General features: G+C 53.6%; 1 protein-coding gene across 5 annotated transcripts in view; it reads right to left on the bottom strand.

The window, feature by feature from the left end:
* The window catches only part of ZCCHC14 (zinc finger CCHC-type containing 14), a 61,198-nt gene that overhangs the window by 6,807 nt on the left and 33,594 nt on the right, over positions 1 to 20,797 (bottom strand). For 3 of the 5 annotated variants that reach the window (XR_015244595.1, XM_086688732.1, XM_086688735.1), the window contains exons 3-12: positions 19,679 to 19,752; positions 10,631 to 10,702; positions 7,850 to 7,959; positions 7,109 to 7,203; positions 6,975 to 7,029; positions 5,686 to 5,965; positions 3,913 to 4,004; positions 3,084 to 3,211; positions 2,114 to 2,254; positions 551 to 2,029 (exon numbers count right to left, since the gene is read on the bottom strand). Coding sequence is in view for 4 of the 5 variants with exons in the window: in XM_086688732.1 (XP_086544858.1) it covers positions 551 to 2,029; positions 2,114 to 2,254; positions 3,084 to 3,211; positions 3,913 to 4,004; positions 5,686 to 5,965; positions 6,975 to 7,029; positions 7,109 to 7,203; positions 7,850 to 7,959; positions 10,631 to 10,702; positions 19,679 to 19,752 (2,526 nt within the window). In the remaining variant the exon portion in view is untranslated. The remainder of the gene's footprint in view (positions 1 to 550; positions 2,030 to 2,113; positions 2,255 to 3,083; positions 3,212 to 3,912; positions 4,005 to 5,685; positions 5,966 to 6,974; positions 7,030 to 7,108; positions 7,204 to 7,849; positions 7,960 to 10,630; positions 10,703 to 19,678; positions 19,753 to 20,797) is intronic. The other 2 variants (XM_086688734.1, XM_086688733.1) reach the window with 2 other exon arrangements.

Genomic DNA, 20,797 nt, shown 5'->3' with positions numbered 1-20,797 from the left:
ACAATCAAGCTGTCCAAAGTTCTTTCTGGAGATACTGCTCAAGATGCGGTGCTGGATACCTGGACTACCTCTTCTCCCCACCCCCGAAACTAGACTCTACGAGTGCATCAGCGCAGACCAGGGGTCCCCTGGCTGGTCACCAGCCCAGTCCTCTGTTGACCAGGAGCCGGGACAGGGGCAGGGGTGGCCTGACCGGCACCACAGGCCTAGGACCTGCAGCATCTAGACTCACACGCCACGCCCTCGGTTATCAGCTCAACCCTGAATCCCCCCCTCCGTGCTCCCCTCCGCTGCATGGCAGGAAATCCCACCGGGCCAGACGACCCGTCCCTGGCCAGCTAGGCCCTTCTAGAAGAAGGAGCAGGCTGAAATCAACAGTCTCAAAGACAAAGTAACCCTTCCAGGGGCTTCACGGCCTATGGAGAATCCCATGCTTCTCCAAAGAGCATTTGAAACATTAGTGTTCGCTTCCAAAAACAAGCCTGCGAGATTCCCTAAGGAGTAAGCCCTCGGGGGCGGCTCAGTCCGCCCCGTGGCCGCCCGCCTTTACCTTGCCGATTGAAGTCCATGGACGGCTGCTTGCAGTCCTGAGCGCGGTGCCCCGTGGCCCCGCAGTTGTAACACGACAAGTTGCCACTCTTCTTATGGCCCGGGCCGCCGCCGCCGCCACCGCCGCCGCCGCCGCCCACCAGCCCCGGCGCCTGGTACACGCCCGCCGCGCCCGCCATGAAGCTCTGCACGGGCGGCACGGCGAAGGCCGACTGGCCGCCCAGCACGGGCTCGGGGGGCACGCCGCCGCCATAGGGCGAGTGCACCACGGGGAAGGCGCCGCCGCCGTACTGCTGGGCGCCCACGTAGCCGCTGCCACACACGGGGCTGAAGGGCAGGAAGGGGAAGGGGAAGACGGACGGCCCCGAGAACGGGTGCTGGAAGTAGTTGGCGTAGCTGACGGTCAGGCCGCTGGAGCCACAGCTGCCGCTGCACCCGCACGAAGTGCACACGACGCAGCCCGGGGGTGGCGCGGGCGCGGGCTGCTGGGGCGCCGACTGCTGCTGATGGTGGTGGTGGTGGTGGTGGTTCTGGGCGGAGGCGGGAATGTTCCCGGGGGAGCCGGAGCCGCCGCCGCCGCTGTAGAAACTGCTTTCGGGGGCCGAGGAGAGCGCGGGGCTGGAGCTGGGGGCCGGGCAGCTGGGCACGGTGGCCATGCTGGCGAAGGACGTGGAGGGGTGGCTGCTGGAGGAGGCAGTGTTGCTGTTCGCACAGAAGCCGCCCTGCAGGGGCCCCACGGGCACACTGCTCATCGCAGAGAAGGCAGCTTTGGTGTTGGCGGTGTACAGGGCAGTCCGGGGGTTTATTATTGCAGGGGGCACGCTTATTTGCACGTTATTAGAACAGGGAGTTTGCCCGGAAATGGCAGAATCCGCGGGGACGGATGAAGACACCAGGAGTTTGATGGGGGGCCGAGCCACGTGGAAGACGGTGCTGGACGTGCCCGCAGCAGCGGTGCTGGTCTCCCCGCCCGGGGCGGGCTGCGGGGCCGGCTTCAGGACTCTGTCCAGCGCGGACGTGTGCACGACTTTGGCGCGGGGACCAAAGGAGACGGTGGGTGACACGGCGCTGCTCTCGGCAAGCGCGGAGAGGACCTGCAGGGGCTGCTGGGGGCCGGGCGTGGGGGCCGCGTCGATCACAGCGTGGCCGAAGTTCTTGTCCACTTTGATGCCGCCTCTTGGTCCCGAGAGCTTACTCCGTTCTTCGAGAGACAGCAGCGAGTGCACGGAAGGCGGGAGGAGCTTCATGTCCGCGCCCCCCCTCTCCGACTTGTGCACGGAATTCAGCATCCGGATGGGCGCCAGGTGTGAGGCCGCAGCCATCATCTGGGGGGGCAGGGCGTGGTGGCCCGATGGACTGGAGCCCGCCTCGTTCTGCACGGGGAGAACCTGGGCCGTGGGCCTGGCAGAGCTTGAAGCGAAGTGGTTCAGGAGCATGACGGGCTTCTCCTTGTCCGAGCCCTCCAAGTGAATCTCCACACCTAGAGACGGGGACAGAGCGGTCAGCGCGCCGCCCCGGGCCAGCGCAGGGCCAGCAGAGTGCTCGGCACGCCGGGCGTCCTTACGTCTGTCGTTCTCCTCGGCGCTGTCCGAGCTCTCTTCCCGGGCCTGCACCCCCATCGGGCTGGGCGAGGAGCTGGAGCACTCGGAGGAGCTGCCTTCCCGGGCCGTCTGGTGAGGGGGCTGCTCCACTTCCACCCGCAGCGCTGCGGAAAAGGGGGGCCCACACGGGTCGCGCCGGCCGGCGGCTATCACACCCTCCCCGCCCCACTCGAGGCACACCCGTCGCGCTGCCCCCGTGAGGCGGGTGCCATCACCCCACTTCAGACAGGACCCTGACGTTCGGAGAACACAGACTGCCGAGGGCCCACAGCGAGTTACTCACAGATGTGTGCGTGGGGCCGGGGGCCGCTGTGCCTCCCTACTCAAACGCCTGAGAAGGGAGAAGGGTCCCCCGGCCACCACGGTGCTACGTTAAGTGAGATCCACAACACCGAGGGACACCCGACACCCTGTTTTACAAGACCAAGGGACGTGACAACTTTGTAGTCAAATGACCACTTAAAAGCCACACAGGCAGGTTTTTCTTCTTGGCTGTTACTGTCCATACGAGGGGCGGCCACCACAGGCGTCCTCCGCCCCGTCTGAAGAGGTCCCCCGAGAGGGAGGCTGCGGTCAGGCAGGCCGGGCAGTTCGGGCCAAGGACCTAAACATGACCTCTCTGCACCCGCCTGGGGAAGAAGAGTATCTTCATCTATTTTGGGGATTTCCTTCTCTTTCCCTCTTGCCAGGTAGCTTCTGGCTCTACTTCTTTTGCCCCAACACCTTCAGGCGAGCCTCCAGCTTCTAACCCAAACGTCCCTTCGATTTTCTAGCGGTGGAGACGGTAAAAGCCAAAATAATGAGAAGTAACCGTATAGACTAAAATTATGCAAATGGCAATAGGGTGCGGTCTGTGATCTAACGATTCTCAAGAGGAAGGGCCCGAGATCTTGCATCACGGCCACCCGTGCCCATCCGTCCGTCCACACCTACCTGCAGCGTGGGCGCCTCGCACGGTCTGCACGGGACCCACGTGGCTGGTCGGGGGGACGCGAGCCACTCCGCTGCCGGTGACCGGGGGTGGAGCTGCAGGGTTCAGGCACCGTTTCTCTGACTTCTCCCTGTGTGGCAAGAAAGGGTGTGAGCAAGTGAGCGCTCAGGTCCTCTGTGGAGGAACTGCTTTCGTGCAGATTCCTTACAGGGGTGACTGCCCCGCACATGTCCCCAGGTGTGGAAAACGAGGCACTGTGGCTGGTCAGATTCACTGCCAAGGGCCTTGCCTGGCACACCAAAACCACATCTGTAGAATTTTAAAAGCATTAATGAAGCTTTGATAAGCAATCAAAATAATCCAATCAATGGCATTTAACTACAAGTGCTGGTACCTGTTCAGCGTAGAGGCCGCTTTTAGGAAAACAGGCTTGGGCGATGTAATGTGGATCGAAGACAGCCAGGCCCAGACCCACCCTGAAATATCCACTGGCCCTAACTGACCAGCGTGCTCCTTACAACCAGGCACAGTTAGCAAAAATGGGAGAATTCCAGGCGTCGCAGTCCTTCCTCATCTTCCGCCTTTAGGAAGAGCCTCCTCCCCTACCGCCTCTTGGCAGACAGTCTCTCCTCTGCTGTCCTGCCCCTGCTCCCTGGTGCATTCAGTAGACTTCTATCTCCTTTGCTCTGCCTCAGGTGAATTCTTTCAACGCCTAGGTTTCCACCTGATCGTCATCCCACATTTGGGGGCCCCCATCTGATCAGGAGACACCCCCCCCCCCGTATGTTAGAAATGAAAATAAACACACACATTCTGCAGCTGCACACTTACTTCTCCAGCTCTAGCTGAGTCTTGAGTTTTTTCTTTGCTCCCATGGTGAGGGATTCAAATTTATTTAGATCTTCCTCAGTAAGGCTCAGAAACTTCCATAGAAGAAAGAAATTACAAAGTTATTGAGAATCAACTTTGAAAACAAAGAACCTGAGACATAACTTAATAAATGCATTCTACCAGTAGGAGAGGTAAATGGATCAAACCTAACTGGACAATGAAAGCCTTGGGAACATGAGGTCACTTGCTAAATGATATGGTGTCCCTTGTTCAAAATACGAAACGGTCACTCTACACATGAGGCTCACAGGCCGTGTCCCCCAGGCCCTCCACTCACCGCCTGCAGAGGCCGGGGCACCTGGAAGGTCCACGACAGGCAAGTAAAGAAAATGCCCTCAGTTTCCACTTCTACAGAGACTGGACCGGTGAAAGTGTCCCCCTCCTGTTCTGGGATCTACCCCCCAAATGCAAGCCATTTATTCTCCTGCGGACAGGGACTGTTCTTTTAACAGCACTTTTGTCTCAAACACCACCACTTTAGGGACAAAGCCACTTTGTCCTCAAGCAAGTGATCCAGAAGAGCAGAGCAGATGTCATCTGAATCGAATGGCTAGCTAACCGGAGGTCTGACACCAAGAAAACACAACACTCTGGTTCCGTAATGTCACTGGTGATGTTTATGGCTAAAATTCAACTCCTACATTGTAACATTTTAAATTGACCATGAGGCAAGGCTGGCAAAATGTGGTTTTCAAGAGTTATGAATCGTAAGCCAAGGGTATTACAAATACAGTAAAATCTTGGTTTGTCAGCATAATTCATTCCAGAAACATGCTTGTAATCAAAGTACTCATATCGAAGCGAATTTCAAGAACCACTGGCTCAGTTGTGATCATGTGACGTTCAACATCATGTACGACTCATAGTGCAAGACATTGCTCGTTTATCAAGTTAAAATTTATTAGAAATGTTTGCTCGTCTTGCAAAACACTTGCAGAACAGGAACAAGTTACTCGCAATCCCAGGTTTTACTGTATACTTAAGAGCCGTCTTTTATTAGGTACTAAAAGCTTGATTTCTAGGTTCAATTGCAGATTTTTGGACACATGAAATTTTTACATAGCTAAAAGCACCGAGTGACTGCACCCAGCAGGGGGAGTCAGTTCAAACACTGCTACAGGCCTCATTTAGTTTTATCGCCAAGACACCAAGACTTAAGAAACTTCAGAATCTTCTAGAACGAAAAAATGCTCACCAAAATTCTCTATTGTAAAAAACTATCCCTATGTAGAACTGCTCGAAAGACACAAAACTGATCTATTCCTTTTGGTTCTATGACCCTCAATCGAGCCAGATCATCAGTGGGTTGTTCCCTTGGGTCCAAGCATTCGGGACCCCTGTAAAATGGGCCCTTCCTGCACCGGAAGGGAGCGTGCGCACCAGAAATTCCCCATTCCTGCCGATGGCAGGGACGCTGGGGGATACGATGTCCTTCAAATTGCACGGAGTATCTAACCTGTGGAGACCACAGTTAGCTTTAAAAAAACATGTTTACAACCAGTCCTGTTCCAGTTTTTGCTTTGGCTGCAGGGAGACTTCAAATCCAAACCCACCACCCCCCTCCAGTGAGCGTGCAGGACTTGGGGCACACACCCGTAGGTGTCAAATACCAGGCCGTGTGACTTCCACAGCATGGATGGCAAGACACCCAACTCAAGCCCGCTAGGAACGAGCTCAGAGGAAGACTGCGTTGCCTGCGGGTCACCCACGTACCTTCTCCATCGTGAGCTGTTTGAAGACGGGGTAATACTTGTGCAAGCGCAGTTTCCTAAGCCAGTCTAAGATCCCATTCTGCTCCTGGGTCTGAGGGGTCTGCAGACTGGAGGGCATCAGGATGGCGGGCGACGTGTCCATCTGGGCCCGGTAGGCCAGGGCTGAGCCGGCACCCCCCGCGTGGGAGCAGTGGGGCAAGGCGGCCGCGGTGGCTGAGTGCTGCATGTGGTGCTGGGCGCCACTCTGAGAGGAGGGGATGCCGGCCACGCCACACACGGGCCTGTGGGGACAGCAGACAGGTGGTTGCTGCCGTGGACGAGAGAGAGGGGCACGGGGGCCAGCTCCGACAGGCTGGACTGCACGGGAGGCCCAGCCCCTGCCGACATCAGAGCCCTTTTTTGCCGCCGCCCCTCCCCGACACCACCACCCTGAAGGCGTCCGTAGCTGTGCACACGTACACATATGTGCACACGCTTCTGTATCTGTAGGGTGTGCGTGAGTACACGCATCTGTGCGTAGACAGGTGCATTCGTATGCTCACATTGGAGCGTATGCACACGTATATGTGTTCGTGTGTGTCACCGCCAGACTTTTGGTTTCACTGTCTCATTTGTTACTTCTGTCATACGTGACAGAACGGACTCCTACATCTTTAACAACTGAATGTGTGTTTTCTGACCGAGTCCCAGCAGCGGGCTGAGAGGAGCGCTCCGCATTCGGCTTTCTGCCCTGGCCCCGTTCACACCAGACCGCAAATCCACACGTGTATCGCGTGCTCCCTCTGTGCCACGCGGAGGGGAAGAGGGCAGCACTTCCACGGGCCTCGTTACCTGACGGCATCGTCACACCATCTGTGCACCTGTGTGACTGTGACACGGGCCCATTTTAATGGCCCGTTTGTCCCCTGAGCACTGCGACAGTTGCTGTCGGGCCTCATGCTGACAGAGGATCCTTGGAGCACTGGCTGTGCCACCTCATGGCCACAATCGCTCCCTGGTTGCTTATAAAAAAGAAGATTCCCTGAAATTCTGGTTTCCTAGAATGTGTGGGGCCCGGAGACTGGCATTTGCGATAAAGGGTCCTTGTGAATTCTGGCTCCAGTAGCTCAGAAAACCACTTGTTTCTCTATGTGGAGAAGTCATAAACCAGAGCATCTGTATCCAATCCTCTCCCAGCATTATTCGAGACCAACTCCAAAAATGACTTCACTCTGGGAACAAGTCTTTACACATCATCAGCAGAAGCTCCACCCTGACCTGAAACGTGCTGGTTACCCAGGAACGTCTCACCTTCCAGACACGCCCATCACGGTGCCCACTTTGGAAAGGGAAGGGGTGCCAGGACCTGTAAGTTACAATAAATGTCAGAAAGTGTACACACAATAAAACGGTTTTATGTATTTAATCGCATTTCACAAACTCACTTGGACTTTGAAGCTGTTGGGTGGGAGACGAAGTGCTGAAAAATTTCTTAATGTGGTCATTTTTCAATACGTGAGAAGGTAATGAAGTCAAATACCTAAAAATTAAACAAAGTGGTTTTATCAGCATTAAGGTGGTATTCCCAAAAACTCACTGGGAGACAAATGTTAATTTCCAATGAAGAGAAACACACACTAGAGTGAGGGGAACAAAAGCACCACAACCCGTACTCTTTCTGCTTCAATTCGGCTGGACCCGTTACGACTCTTACCACCCCCCGGGGCCACCTCCGTCGCAGGGGCTGGGTCTCCCGGCCCGGACCCAGGCAACAGGCCTGCCCGCTCCGCACACTGACCGAGCCAGGGCGCGCTCTGCGGCTGGGGGACGCTGGCCGGGGGACCTCATCGGGCCCTGTTTTGCCCTGCAACAGTCTCAACTTTCCACTACGGGACCTCATTTCATCAAACTGTCAAAATCACACTAAACAGTGACATATACTATGAAATTCCTTTACTCGTATCTTCGAAAGCATGCCTTTCAATTCTCCGTAAGGGAGGAAAATCCATGGAGGCGAAACAGAGACCCAGACTGCTGAACACAACATGTCCCCTCAAGAGCTGCTGGGGTGACCACGAGGCTCAGGGGTGCACTCGCCCAGCCCTGGCCACGCCACAAGGCCCACGGGCAGGCACCACGGGGCAGCACCCCTGGCCCGCGGGTGCAGGGGCACGGTGGCGCGTTACCTCAGGTCCGCTTCCAGATCCATGTGGCTTCGCTCTACGTAAAAGGAATCTGGGCCGGCCAAGCAAGGAATGAATTTCTCCAGATTTTCTTCAGGGTACAGCTGAGGTAACTGAAAGAGACAGAAAAGCATCGGAGGTCTGTCAAAATTCACTTGACACGGGAACCCCTGCGGTTGAGAACTGGGTAGGTCCTGGGTGCTGACATCTGTGGGACACTATAGCCCACCCTTGTCTCAGATCTCTGGGATTTTACTTCCACTCGGGATGGGAAAGCCACAGGAGAACATCACTCCCACCACAGCTTCAGGAAAAAGCTTGGTCATCTACACAATCTCCTTCCTGTGAGCCCATCAGAGAACTAAGTTGCGAGGTCACTATGTGAACTGAATTTCAAGAGGGACCTGCCCCTCCAAGGAGAGACAAAACACATGACCCATCTCTGTGGCAGAGCACAAGGAAGAGGGGGCCACCACGCCAGCAGGCAGAAGAGGTCAGAAGATGGGACACTTCCCGCAGGCTGAGTGTGGGCCAAACATCAGTCAGGCGAGAGCCCCAGACACCAGGGGAGCGTGCCCTCCTTCCCAAGCTTGCTTCCACAGGAGACTGGAGAGAGTCCCCAGGGTGGCAGAGGTGGGGGCTGGCTACCCCTGGGGGCCTGGCAGGAACCCCCAATGCCTCTTCCTGGAGCCTTCTCTAAATCCGAGACAAAAGCCCTTAAGCCTTAGGGATGAGGCGGAAGCAATACCCTCCTGCCTCTACAGGAGGGGAGGGAGTCTGCTTGGCATGAGGCCACAGGCAGAGACGCCCTGCTTCTGGGGGGAAGGCAGTACGCGCACGACCCTCTGGCCCTGACGAAAAAGCAAAAACCCTCTTGGGCAGAGGATGCTACGCCAGGACAAAGCCGGGATCAGCCACTGTTGGGGAAGAAAGGGGCAGGGATGCCGAGAAAGCCCCCCAGGGCCCCGTGCCTGGGACTGAGGCTGGACCAAGGGGATGGAGAACACCTCACCCCTACGTCTGTTACCAAGCAACAAGTGACCGCAGCCTCCCCTCCGGTTCAGGGAGAGCCCCTCCGGGCCATGGACACAGAGGACTACTGAGGGCTAAGAATGAAGTCGGACCACTGACAGGAACCTCTGACACTGCAGGCCCCTCCCCCGGCTTCAGGTGCAGTGAGGGACCAGAAGCCCGCAGGGTACACAAGCCCACAGCAGCAACAAAACCCAAACCCAGCTCAACTCCTGACTGGACCAATGCGAGGACCCCCCCCAAGGGCCTGAGAGCAGCGGCAGGGCGCCCATTCCCAAGCAGATACATGGCTTCCCTCGGTTTCTACATTTTCTAAGCACGATGTCTATCATTCAGTCAAAAATTGCAAGATACAGGGGGAAAAAATAAGAGGGAAAAAAAACTACGGTCAAGCTAATCATCAGAGCCAGACTCAGAGATAACCCAGATGCTGGAACTATCAGACAGGATTACAAAATAACCATGATTAACATACTGAAGGATTTAGTGAGAACACAGACAACACACATGAACAAACAGGAAATCATAGCAGAGAGATGGAAACTTGAGTAGAAGACGTGTCAAACAGAAAAGCTAGAAGAAACAAAAAAAACCCAGGGAAACAAAACCACGGTCCCAGAGATGAAGAACTCGGCACGTTAACTAGCCTCAGGAGCAGCCTGGGCAGAGGTGAGGAGAAGCCCCAGGGAACTTGAAAACAGGGCAACAGAAACTGTCCAACCGAAACACACAGCGGAAAGAGCAAGAAAAACAAACCGAGCACCCAAGGGCTGTGGACAATGTCCAAGGTCCAGGTGCATGGAGCGGACATCCCAGGGCCAGAGAAAGGATGGGGCAGAAGAAACATGTGAAGAGATCATGGGTGAGAATCCTCCAGAATTAACAAAAGGCAATAAACCAGATCCCCAAGGAGGCCAGGGAGCCCAAAGTCCAGCAGACAAGCAGCACTGCGCCCACCCAGCGGGTCCAAGTTCCCGCCTGCATCACCACAGGCCAGAGCGATGGACTTCGTACCAATCGAGAGGCCAGGCACACAGGAGAGGAAATGTAGCGTTCTCAGTGTGACAGAGGAAAGTGCATCCAGGGGGAGGGGCAGTGATCCCAGAAAGCATGGCTCACAGGCCAGGAGGAAAGGCGCCAGCAAACAACTTCTGTCTGAGCTTTTAAAACAGGACCCATCACCTGGATTTTCTCCTACAGGATTACGTCCTTGACTTTATAGTGAAAAACGTAACACTCGCTTCGGAGACACCTTACATACGTCACTCCATGAAATAAGGGGACTCATTAAGATGCACCTGCTTTGGCTAAAGACAGAGGTTCACCACTCTGACCCGGGCCAGTGGACTCCGAACACGTATTAGCCATAAAGGCACACACGTGCCTATGTATGTACACATGTCAAGTGGCATTTAGTTACTACTGGAACCTTTTGTTCAGGTGACAGCTGTTGAAACAACTGGAAAATCCAGTATGTACGACAGACCCAGGTGGAAGCAGGTGGAGTCTCTCTGAGCCTCCGCTGCAGAGTAACCACACCAAACACCCCTCAGCTGCCTGTGCAGGCCACAGCGTCCTGCGTCTTCGTGCTCTCCACAACTGCAGGGAGATCGGATCGCGGCACCGGGGACCAGGCTTTTATGGCCATGCACCAATTACTTGCTCTGCCAGCTGAAGGAAGCAATCCACTGAAATCACTCTGCAGTGTTATCAAGAGCCTTTTAATTTTTGAAGAGCCCTTAATCACCTTACCTTTGACATAAATTCAGTCACTTCAGAGGAAGATTTGGTTACTGATGTTACTGAAGAATCAGACCACAAGACCTTGAAAACAAACAAACAAACAAACCTTAAAAACAGACGCCACATGTGTGACTCACAACGCACCTGTCCGGGGAATCTTCGTGGGCACAGGTGCAGTGAGTGCGATGAGCCCTAAGTGTGCTGGACCTTGTGAACGGGGTAGTTACACATCCCCTGACTCGTGAGAGGAAAGCTCACCTGGCTCAAGTCCCTGAAGGCTCAGCTTCCTGTCGTGTGCAATTATTCAAATATCACCAATTACTCACAAGCATGGAGTCTGAGGCTGGCTCCACAAACTCGTACGCAGTCGCTGACCCTTACGACCGGCCGTGTATGCCAGCGCCCACCGTCCTCAAGTGCACCTCCTCTTAGGTCAGAAGGAGACAAGGCCCCTGCCCTCGGGGACCTGACAGAACAGGCCCGGGCCAGTCAGAACTAGCAGAGCGCTGGGGCCACGGGCTGGGTAGAAAGCACCAGAAAGGGCTTTCTGGAAGAAGCTCTACAGTGCCGCGTGTGCCCAAGACTGTCCATACTGCACTTACTCACCCGCACACGAGGGGTGGGAGGTTGTATTTCATTCCGGGGTCAAAGCGGGTCTCCCGAGACGGACTGCATGCGCCCTGGGGGGAGGGCTGTGTCACCTCCCTCCCATTTTTCCAGTGTTTCCTGACCACCTGTGGGCACCACCAAGTGGGGGGGGGGGGGGGGGGAAGGTGAGAAGGGGCAGGGGTGAATGGAGGTGGGGGGAGGTGGGGGTGAGTGGGGGTGGGAGGAGGCGGGCAGGGGTGGGGAGCAGCACTCAGGTGCCTGAACTGGGAAGTAGCATGTCCACCACAGGAAGAGGCGCACGGGTGTGAGGGGTGAGGCGGGCAGGGCCACGACAAGAGGGGTTAGACCATGAAGCAGGGATTTTGCCCTCAGATCCAGAAGAAGCCACTGGAGGGTTTCAAGCTCAGAAGTAAAGTGACGAAAAAGAACGCATTATGTTTCCAGCGATGGAGTAGACAGAGCGTGGCAGTTTGGGTGCCCCCCCTCTGCTCCCCCCTCCTGCCAGCTCCTTCTAAGAAACAGCCCACTGTGGTTGCTGACAGCCCCCCACGTCCCCTTTCCTCCGCCAAAATCCACACGAGTCCCTTCCATCCCCACAGCTGCCGTGACAAATATGAAGGTGGCCGTCTCACCAACCTCCCACGAGACACAAGCCAACTGAGGAAAGGGGCTCCTCCCCTGACCTCGGAGCTCCGGCGCGCGGCGGCCTCTCCGCGTCACACGCTGGCGCTCTCTGAACGAATGTGCCTCGCCGCCCAGATGGACCCCACAAGGTGCACTTAACTAACCTGCTCCTGCGTGAGACAAACAACTCTCAAGACACCGGCCACACATTTGGAGCAAGCTGCTGCCCGTGAAATACCAGTACCATCCACGACCAGAGGCAGGAACGCTCTGGTCCTTAGACGCTGAGCCCAAAGCACTGCTGACGTCCCGCGTCTGTCAAAGTGCAACACGGGGTGGAGGATCTCTCTTCTCCTCGTGCCTCTCAGACCAGGGAGGACTGAGTCCAGTCGGAGTCTGCCTCTTTCTGTTCACGTTCACACATCCGTGAATGCATCTTAGACCCCACGAAACACGAAATCCAACGCCCAAGCAACAAGCGCAGCATGGACAGATCACATTATGTTGAAACAGACAATCTGCTGCCCCAGAAGTCATGTGCTTTCAACAGGCAAAATCACTGCAGGTGTCAGCTCCTGATACATTTCCATTTACTTCCCAACGGAGCTGATAATTCAGCCTAAGGCAGACAGAAAGCAAGGGCTCACTTCCAGGCCGGCCTCGGCACCACCATGCTCTACAGCTGACACAGCTTCCTTCACGCTCACCCTCAGCCTTCCCCACGGGCCCACACCCCTGCACGAGAGGAGGGCACAGGCCCCGGGAGGGGCATGGACACAGAACAGCCTCATGGCATGCCACGTGCTAGACACATGTCCCATCAAATCCAAGGTGGCACCAATTGTAAGCTACCCCATTATCTTACGTACCACCAAGGAAAAAACCTGCCAAATTATGGCACAATATTTTCCTGTCGCTTGTACCTATTCAAAGAGCTACTAAGACAGACTGTAAAATACCCCAAGAATAAACAAAATGCAAAACGTGCACAAAACAGATAGACTACGTCACATTATGTCTCAGTCCCCTGACTTACTTCTCAGCTCCATCCCCGACGTCCCTGTGTCGCCCACAGCACCTCAGCCAGAGGCCCTGCCACAGCCGACATGAGCAGGTGGGCCCAGCACTAGAATATCTAGCACCAGGCCTTGGAGAGCCCAAGTAGGCCTGGTAGAAACAAAGGCCATGTGCGAAGAAGAAAACAGTTTTAAAAAACTAAAAACAATCATTACTATTCTCATTGAACTACAGAAGAGAGCATAGCCAAGAAGAGGATGCTATGAAAAAAGAACGACCAGAGAAAAAGCGTTCCTTGAAATGGAAACAGGACAGGAGTGAAAAATTCCATTGAAGAGAGGGGAGATGATGCGGTCTTCCATAAAGTGGACCGAAATACCAAAGGGAAAGAAAACAGAGAAAAATATAAAAGAAAGAACCAGTCTTGAGATCCAAAATGCAGACAGCAGGAGTTCCAAAGCAAGAAAACAGAAAAGCAGAGTAGAGGAAATCAAAAGGGAGGATTCAGGACGAGGCCCCCAAATGATGGATGTGAGTTTTCAGGTTAAAAGGGTCCATGCAGTCCCAGCACAATGATGAGAACAGATCCACAGCCAAGCATGGGTGAGGAGTGGGCAAACACCCAGGACTGAGGAAACCCTGAAAAGCACCAGTGAGACAGGAGTGCTCCCCATTTCCTAAGGAAGAGTGATGTCCAGCCGCCAACTGAGTGTTCTCAGCAGCACGCCAGGAGCATACAGACCTCACACACTGTACCTCCGGAGCGCCCTAAGAAGCCACCAAAGGATGACATGAGACCCGAGAACAGGCAATGGTGCCTGCATGGAGGGAGGCAAGTGGTGGTGAGGGGAGAGCCGCGTGCCCACCAAGGACCGCCGCTCCACACGGTAGCAGAGTCGCAGCTCGGAGATGGAAGCAACGGGGTGCCGGGACTGAGTGCGATGAGGGGTTTCGGACGACTGGGGGACTCCTAGGGTGAAGCCACTTCTAGGCACCGCTCCTTAAGCAGGAACCAAACCGGCACACAAACAGAGACAATTCCAGGGAAAGCCCTGAGCATGTGCCACGTGGCTCCAGGATCAGCAACCCTCACACAGTCACACTACTACCACGCAGCCACTGTGGTACACATCAAGACACGCTGTTCCCTGCTCCTCCTGGCCGTGGATGCAGAATTACTGAACTCTCCACACTCTGTATACAGAGCTGATAGAAACAGAAACTTAATTCAAAAAATAGTGGTCAGGACTCATCTTTGCCAACGCTGAGATGGTACTCAGAGAAGTCAAGATTATTTTGAAGTGAAAAAATAAAACTTCCAAAGAAAAGATCTAGCACTAAAATAAACGTAATGCCTGGATTCCTGGGAAAGAATGGCACAAAAAGAATGTTTTTTTTCATTAATAATGTTCCACAGTTCTTTTTAAGTCAATTAAAATCCTACAGTCCAGTAAGTATTTCAAGGGGTTGGGTCATCTTTTGGTCTTTTTTCCCCCTCTCTATCCTCACATCTAACGAGAAAATCTTTTCATTAAAAAAAAGGTTCACTTATTCCAGTGTCTTAACAGTGAGAGGGAGAAAGCTGGTAAATGCGGACATTTCCCACGTACGTGGTTACGTACTAACGTGGGGTTTCCAGTCGCTTGCTTCCTGCCTCCTGCTCTGCTCTCCTCAGTAACCAGTGACTAGCAGTGGCAACTTCCGCAAAAGACACAACCAACCCCATGGAAAAGAACAGGAAACGCAAAGTGCAACCTGCAGGTACAGGTTTACACGCTGACGGCATCTCAATCCGGCTACACGGGCCCTCCTATAAAAGACACCTTTCATCCGTCTCCTGGAAAACAGGGATATGTACAAGTTAAAGCTGGAGATAAACAGGACTGCGAAGACGGTGGGCAGGGGCCGCGGACCCCTCCCGGACCCGGGAAGGCTGGCAGGAGGAGGGCTTCCCCGCGTCCCCTCTGCTGCCGGCACACAGGCCCACCGCCACGCGCGGAGGACGCCCCTAGAAGTGTTCTCCCTGCTCTAGTCCCAGAACAGGAGCTGTTTATTTCCGTGCAAGAGATGCCACACTTAACGGACAATTTAATTTTCATTAGTGAGGGTTCTGTGGGCAAAAGGAAAGGCTTAATCCTCAGGTAGCTTTTTAAAAAAAGTTTTACTGAGTTATAACAGACGATGAACTGCACCTATCTAAAGGGTGTAAAACTCGGTAATTTTGGGCACGCATTTATGCCCAGGAAACCATCACTCCTGTGGATACAGTGAACACACCCGTCACCTCTAGAAGCTTCCTCCTCCTTTCCTGAGGAGGCTGCTCCTGCGTCACTGTAGTTAGTGCCCACCTCCTACAACCTTCTGCAAGTGGGCTCGGACAGAATACACTCTTTTCTGGCGAGGGCTCTGGCTTTTCATACACAGTGTCATTATTTGCACATTCTCCACATTGCTGGTGTAGCAACAGCTCAGTCCTTTCCACTCTGGGTAGGCCCACACCCTCCTGTGGACGGATATTCGGGCTGGTACACGTAAAGCTGTCGTGAACGTTCTTGTACAAACCTCCGTGGGAACAAATGCTTTTGTTTCCTGCGGATCAACACCTTGGAGAAGAACTGAGGGGTCAGACTTCAGGGAAATATTTAACTTTGTAGACAACTACCAGATACCTTGTGAAGACACTGCAGCCCTGTGCACACGCCCCACCAGTGTGGGGACGGTCCCCAGCTGCGGCCACCAGGTGGGCACGCAGAGCCTCACTAGGGGTCTACCTGACGTTCTCCTAACGACTAGTGAGACAGACGGAGTATGTACTCACTTGGGACATCCGTCCTCCAAACACGTCCTCTGCTCACATGTCCGTTCACATCTTTGGCTCATTTTTTATTCGGTTGTTTTCTTATCACTGAGTTTGGAAAGTTCTTTACAAACTCTAAATAAAAACTCTACCAAATATGTAACTTGCAACCACCTTCTCCTGGTGTGTGGTCTGTCTTTGCACCTCCTCAAGGCGCCTTTTTTTTTTTTTTAATTTTTAAATGTTTTTTTTTTTTTAATTTTTTTTTTTCAACGTTTATTTTTGGGACAGAGAGAGACAGAGCATGAACGGGGGAGGGGCAGAGAGAGAGGGAGACACAGAATCGGAAACAGGCTCCAGGCTCTGAGCCATCAGCCCAGAGCCCGACGCGGGGCTCGAACTCCCGGACCGCGAGATCGTGACCTGGCTGAAGTCGGACGCTTAACCGACTGCGCCACCCAGGCGCCCCTTTAAATGTTCCTTTTTGAGAGAGAGAGAGAGAGAGCACACGCACGCACGCACAGGGGAGGGGCAGAGAGAGAGGGAGACACAGAATCTGAAGCAGGCTCCAGGCCCTGAGCTGTCAGCACAGAGCCTGATGTGGGGCTCGAACTCATGGAACTGTGAGATCATAACCTGAGCCGAAACGAAGAGTCAGATGCTTAACTGACTGAGCCACCCAGGCGGCCCTCAAGGTGCCTTCTGGGGACCAAGTTTGACATCCTGAGCAAGTCCAATGTATTTATTTTGTCTTTTATGGATCATGTCCTTGGTGCTGTTGTGAAGAAATCTGCCTCGCCATACAGTCTTGTATGCTTTCTTCCACACTCATAATTTTAGGCTGTGCGTTTAGGACTATGACCAGTTCTGAAGTCATCTTGTATAAGGTGTGAGGTTTGGTCAAGGTTCCTATTTTTGTTGGGGCGCCTGGGTGGCGCAGTCGGTTGAGCGTCCGACTTCAGCCAGGTCACGATCTCGCGGTCCGTGGGTTCGAGCCCCGCGTCGGGCTCTGGGCTGATGGCTCAGAGCCTGGAGCCTGTTTCCGATTCTGTGTCTCCCTCTCTCTCTCTGCCCCTCCCCTGTTCACGCTCTGTCTCTCTCTGTACCAAAAATAAATAAACGTTGAAAAAAAAAATTAAAAAAAAAAAAAAAAAAGGTTCCTATTTTTGCATATAGGTGCTCGCTCGGGAACTGTTTGTTGAAAAGACCATCCTTGGTGCACCTGGGTGGCTCAGTTGATTTAAGCATCCAACTTTGGCTTAGGTCATGATCACACAGTTCATGGGTTCAAGCCCCATGGTGGGCTCTGTGCTGACAGCTTGGAGCCTGGAGCCGGCTTCAGATTCTGTGGCCTCCCTCTCTCTCTCTCTGCCCCTTCCCCCCTCACACTCACTTGCTCTCTCTCTCTCTCAAAAATAAACATCGAGAAGAGAAGAGAAAGAGAGAAAAACAGAGAGAGAGAGAGGGAGGGAGAGAGAGAGAGAGAGAGAGGGAGGGAGAGAGAGAGAGAGAGAGAGGGAGGGAGGGAGGGAGGGAGGGAGGGAGGGAGAGAGAGAGAGAGAGAGAGAGAAAGAAAGAAAGAAAGAAAGAAAGAAAGAAAGAAAGAAAGAAAGAAAGAAAGAAAGAAAAAAAGATCATCCTTTCTTCACTGAACAGCCTGCCTGCCAATTGGCCGTTTGCCTGTGAGTCTAACCATGGACTCAGAGCTGAGGACGCCCCCCGACCTTGTGGTGACCCCCCAAACCGGCGCCCCTGGGGTCTAGTAGCAAGTCCTAAAGTCAGGAGTGTGCGGCTTCCAACCGTCTTCTTTTCAAAATTGCCTGGACTACGCTACTGTTCTTTCGATACACACTTGAGGGCTGGCTTGTTGATTTCTAAAACGGAAAAATCCACTGGGGCTTATATTGGGGTGGGGGGGGGGTCGTTCCAGATGATAGAAGGGTAAGCCAAGGCAGGTTCACTGCTGTCCCCAGGCCACCCACACGCTGTTAGCAGAGTTCCCAGTTATATGCCCAACTGTACGCAGCCCCCAGGTGGCCTCACTTCCTTGCGGGACAGGAGTCCCCAAGCTGACGCATAAACGGCAGCCATCAGCGGCACCCCTCTAAGCCCAGCACAGAACAAGCACGCAGTTTAAGCTGCGCAAAGTGTTTTATAAATAATATTTTTTTCATGGTGACTATGTCCTTCCTTTGTGCCTTCAAAGACGGTTTGGGCTGTGAAGTCCTTAAGGATATCAAGTCAGCACCCCAAAAGAAAAACCAGTTTGGACTTCCGGGTTACTGGAGGATTATCACTTTCCCGAACACAAGAATACTTTCACCAGTTCTCACATCAGGAGGAGGGAGCTCTTCAGAAACCGAAGCTTCTGCGTTAAGTGCTAAAACACTTCAGCTTACCCACTGGGATAGAAACGTCTTCAACTACACACCTCACCCGTGTGACGGCATCCACACCGGGCGACGCTCCCAGGTCCGGTGCCGCCAGCTCGGAGCTGCCCGTGGCCACAAGGCCGGGGCTCCAGGCTCCTGTCGGAGTCGTGCAGCTCACCTGCAGGGGACTCAGGGCACTGCATCCCCATTCTTGCCAGCCCGCTGCCTCCCTACCCCTGACCATCACTCCCTCCTCCAAGGGGCCACAAGAGGCTAAGTGTGTGTTTCACCAAAGCTCGTGTCTTCAGAGAGAAGGTGTGGGCATCGTGTCGGACACAGTCACCACACCTCCCACAAGCCCAGGTCGTGGGCCCAAGGACGGGGGCAGATCGAAGCCTAGCATGACTAGATGGGCTGAGTGGGGCCCCCTAGCCCAGAACGGCTCCACCCCACGGAGGCGGGGGACCCCTAGGGGAGAGATGGCAGAGAGGCACAGAGCACGAGGGACAGGAAACGTGCTCAGGGTCCCAGGGACCTGCTAAGTCCCGCCCCTTTGAGGCCTTAAAGATTTCAGGATTCCAAGGTTCTCCCGTTGCTGAGACGTGGGTGCCAGTCCCAAGTTTTGACAACCTCCAAAACCTTAGGCAAGTCTTTCCGGTATATTCGAAGACACATGCATAGCAGAACAGGAACAACGGATCCCCATAATGCAGTGTATCTCCCAAATCAAAAGAAGATTTTAATTCTTTAGTGGTAAAAGTATTTCAAGTATTTCAATGTAGCTGCTGAAAAATTAGTGAACCACACACAGCATGCATACTAGATACTAACCAGAAGCTTTGATTCCTGAGAACACTCCCCACAAGGATGCAGGAAGCAGGTTTCCTTGTCAATCAGTATTCAGGCACATGGTCAAAGGAGAACCTCACACAACATGGCGGGTAAGAAACAGAACCGTGGGGACATGGCCACCAGAATACATTTCCCAGCCTTTTCTGCAGCTAAGTGGGACCAAGAAACTCAGTTTGGGTCAACAAAACAGAAACAGAAGTACCTGTGGCTGCTTTAGGAATGTTCCTTAAAAGAAAGAGAAAAGTAAACTTTCCCTTCCTCTTCTTGCTACCTGGAATGAAAATGTGACGACTGGAGCCCTGGCTGCCACGCTGGACCATGAGGCTCGGGGTTGCACCCCAGGGGATCAAAGCAGTCGGCTGGGAGAGCCCAGGCCCCGAAGGACCTCCCCAGCTTGCCTCCTGGCACACTCTGAGGCCACCGAACCACCGTTACTGTGTGCCTCCAATCCTAATACACAGCGTGTCTCAATTTTCACACGGAGTCTCTGCTTCAGCCAACTCTGGTGAGCAGCCAGCAGCAGCTGAGCACAGCAGTCTAGACGACGCTTAGCACTCAGGCTGCCGAGGCCCGGTTGTGGGGGGGAACAGCCGCACAGGCTGGAGACGGCCCGCCTGCGGCCCACGCCTGGCTTTCTGCCCTCCCACGACACTGGCACGGTGCTTGGCTATAAGGCCCATCTTCCCTTTAGATAAATCAAAGTATCTGATCACGGCAAAGGTTTTCATCCTATCCCTCAGAGGAGAAAAGGGGGAAAAAAAAACAAAACGAAACATGACATCTTACCTCAAAGGAACATTCAACATTTCTTTCATTTTTTGTGTGTGACAATCCCTTCAGGTCTATCTTTTCAACACTCACTGTAAAAGCAAAAAACAACAACAACAACAACAGACAAAATTATAAAAATGAAATAACACTTGAAGTACATATTAGTTAGCATTTGGTATTTCAGTAGTTTTCAAAATGAGGCTTTTGAGGCCAGCGCAGTCCACTCTCCTCTGCGGCGTGCTCGCCTGAGAAGAGGAACTGAGGAGGGGCGCAGAGCAGTCACACGCAAGAATAGTGGTGAATTGAAAAGCAGAACAGAAAAAAACGGGCAAAAATTCAAATCCTAGAAAAGGAAGAGAACGGTACTCGCAAAGAGAACGTAAGTTGACTTGAATGCACAAGAGCACAGCCTCTAATTATGACTAAGGACCAGTTCTGATCCGTTCTGGTTTCTGAAAAACTAACGCGCCTTGTCTTCGGCTGTGATTGTCTCAGACACCAGTGCCCAGACAGTCCCATCTGGGTCTCTTCATCAACAGATACGGATATCCTTCTGGGACAGGGCCAGGCCGGAGGGGTTCAAGGCAGCGGTTACGGAGGAAGTGACGAAGGTTCCTAGCCTCGGAAGACCAGAGAGGGCCTGTCCGAGGCCGCAGCCACACAGACGGACAGTGGCAGAGGAGAGACCGAAGCACCGTGAGAACTTCCTGCAGACATCAGTCCCGCCCCTCCCTGCCACTTACAGGGGTGCCTTCTCCTTCTCCTCAAAACTAAGTGGTACAGGGGCACCTGGGTGGCTCAGTCGGTTAAGTGTCTGACTTCGGCTCAGGTCATGATCTCGCCATTCCCGAGTTTAATCCCCGCATCGGGCTCTGTGCTGACAGCTCGGAGCCTGGAGCCTGCTTCGGATTCTGTGTGTCCGTCTCTGCCCCTCCCCTCCACTCACGCTCAATCTCTCTCCCTCCCTCAAAAATGAATAAACATTAAGAAAGAAAAACTTAAAAACACTTTAAAATGGTACAATCAGGTTCCCAGCACTTAAGCTTAAGTTTGAAGATGCAAATTAAGTTTGTAAAATGCAAATATCTGAGCACAAATACGTGTTGAAGATAAAACAGGCATTTACAAACACGA

The sequence above is a fragment of the Puma concolor genome, chromosome E2 (assembly GCF_028749965.1).
Source record: "Puma concolor isolate L17-30 chromosome E2, mPumCon1.1.hap2, whole genome shotgun sequence".
Classification (NCBI taxonomy): Eukaryota; Metazoa; Chordata; class Mammalia; order Carnivora; family Felidae; genus Puma; species Puma concolor.
The sequence above is the reverse complement of the archived record's forward strand: the minus strand, read 5'-3'. Positions and strand labels throughout refer to the sequence as shown.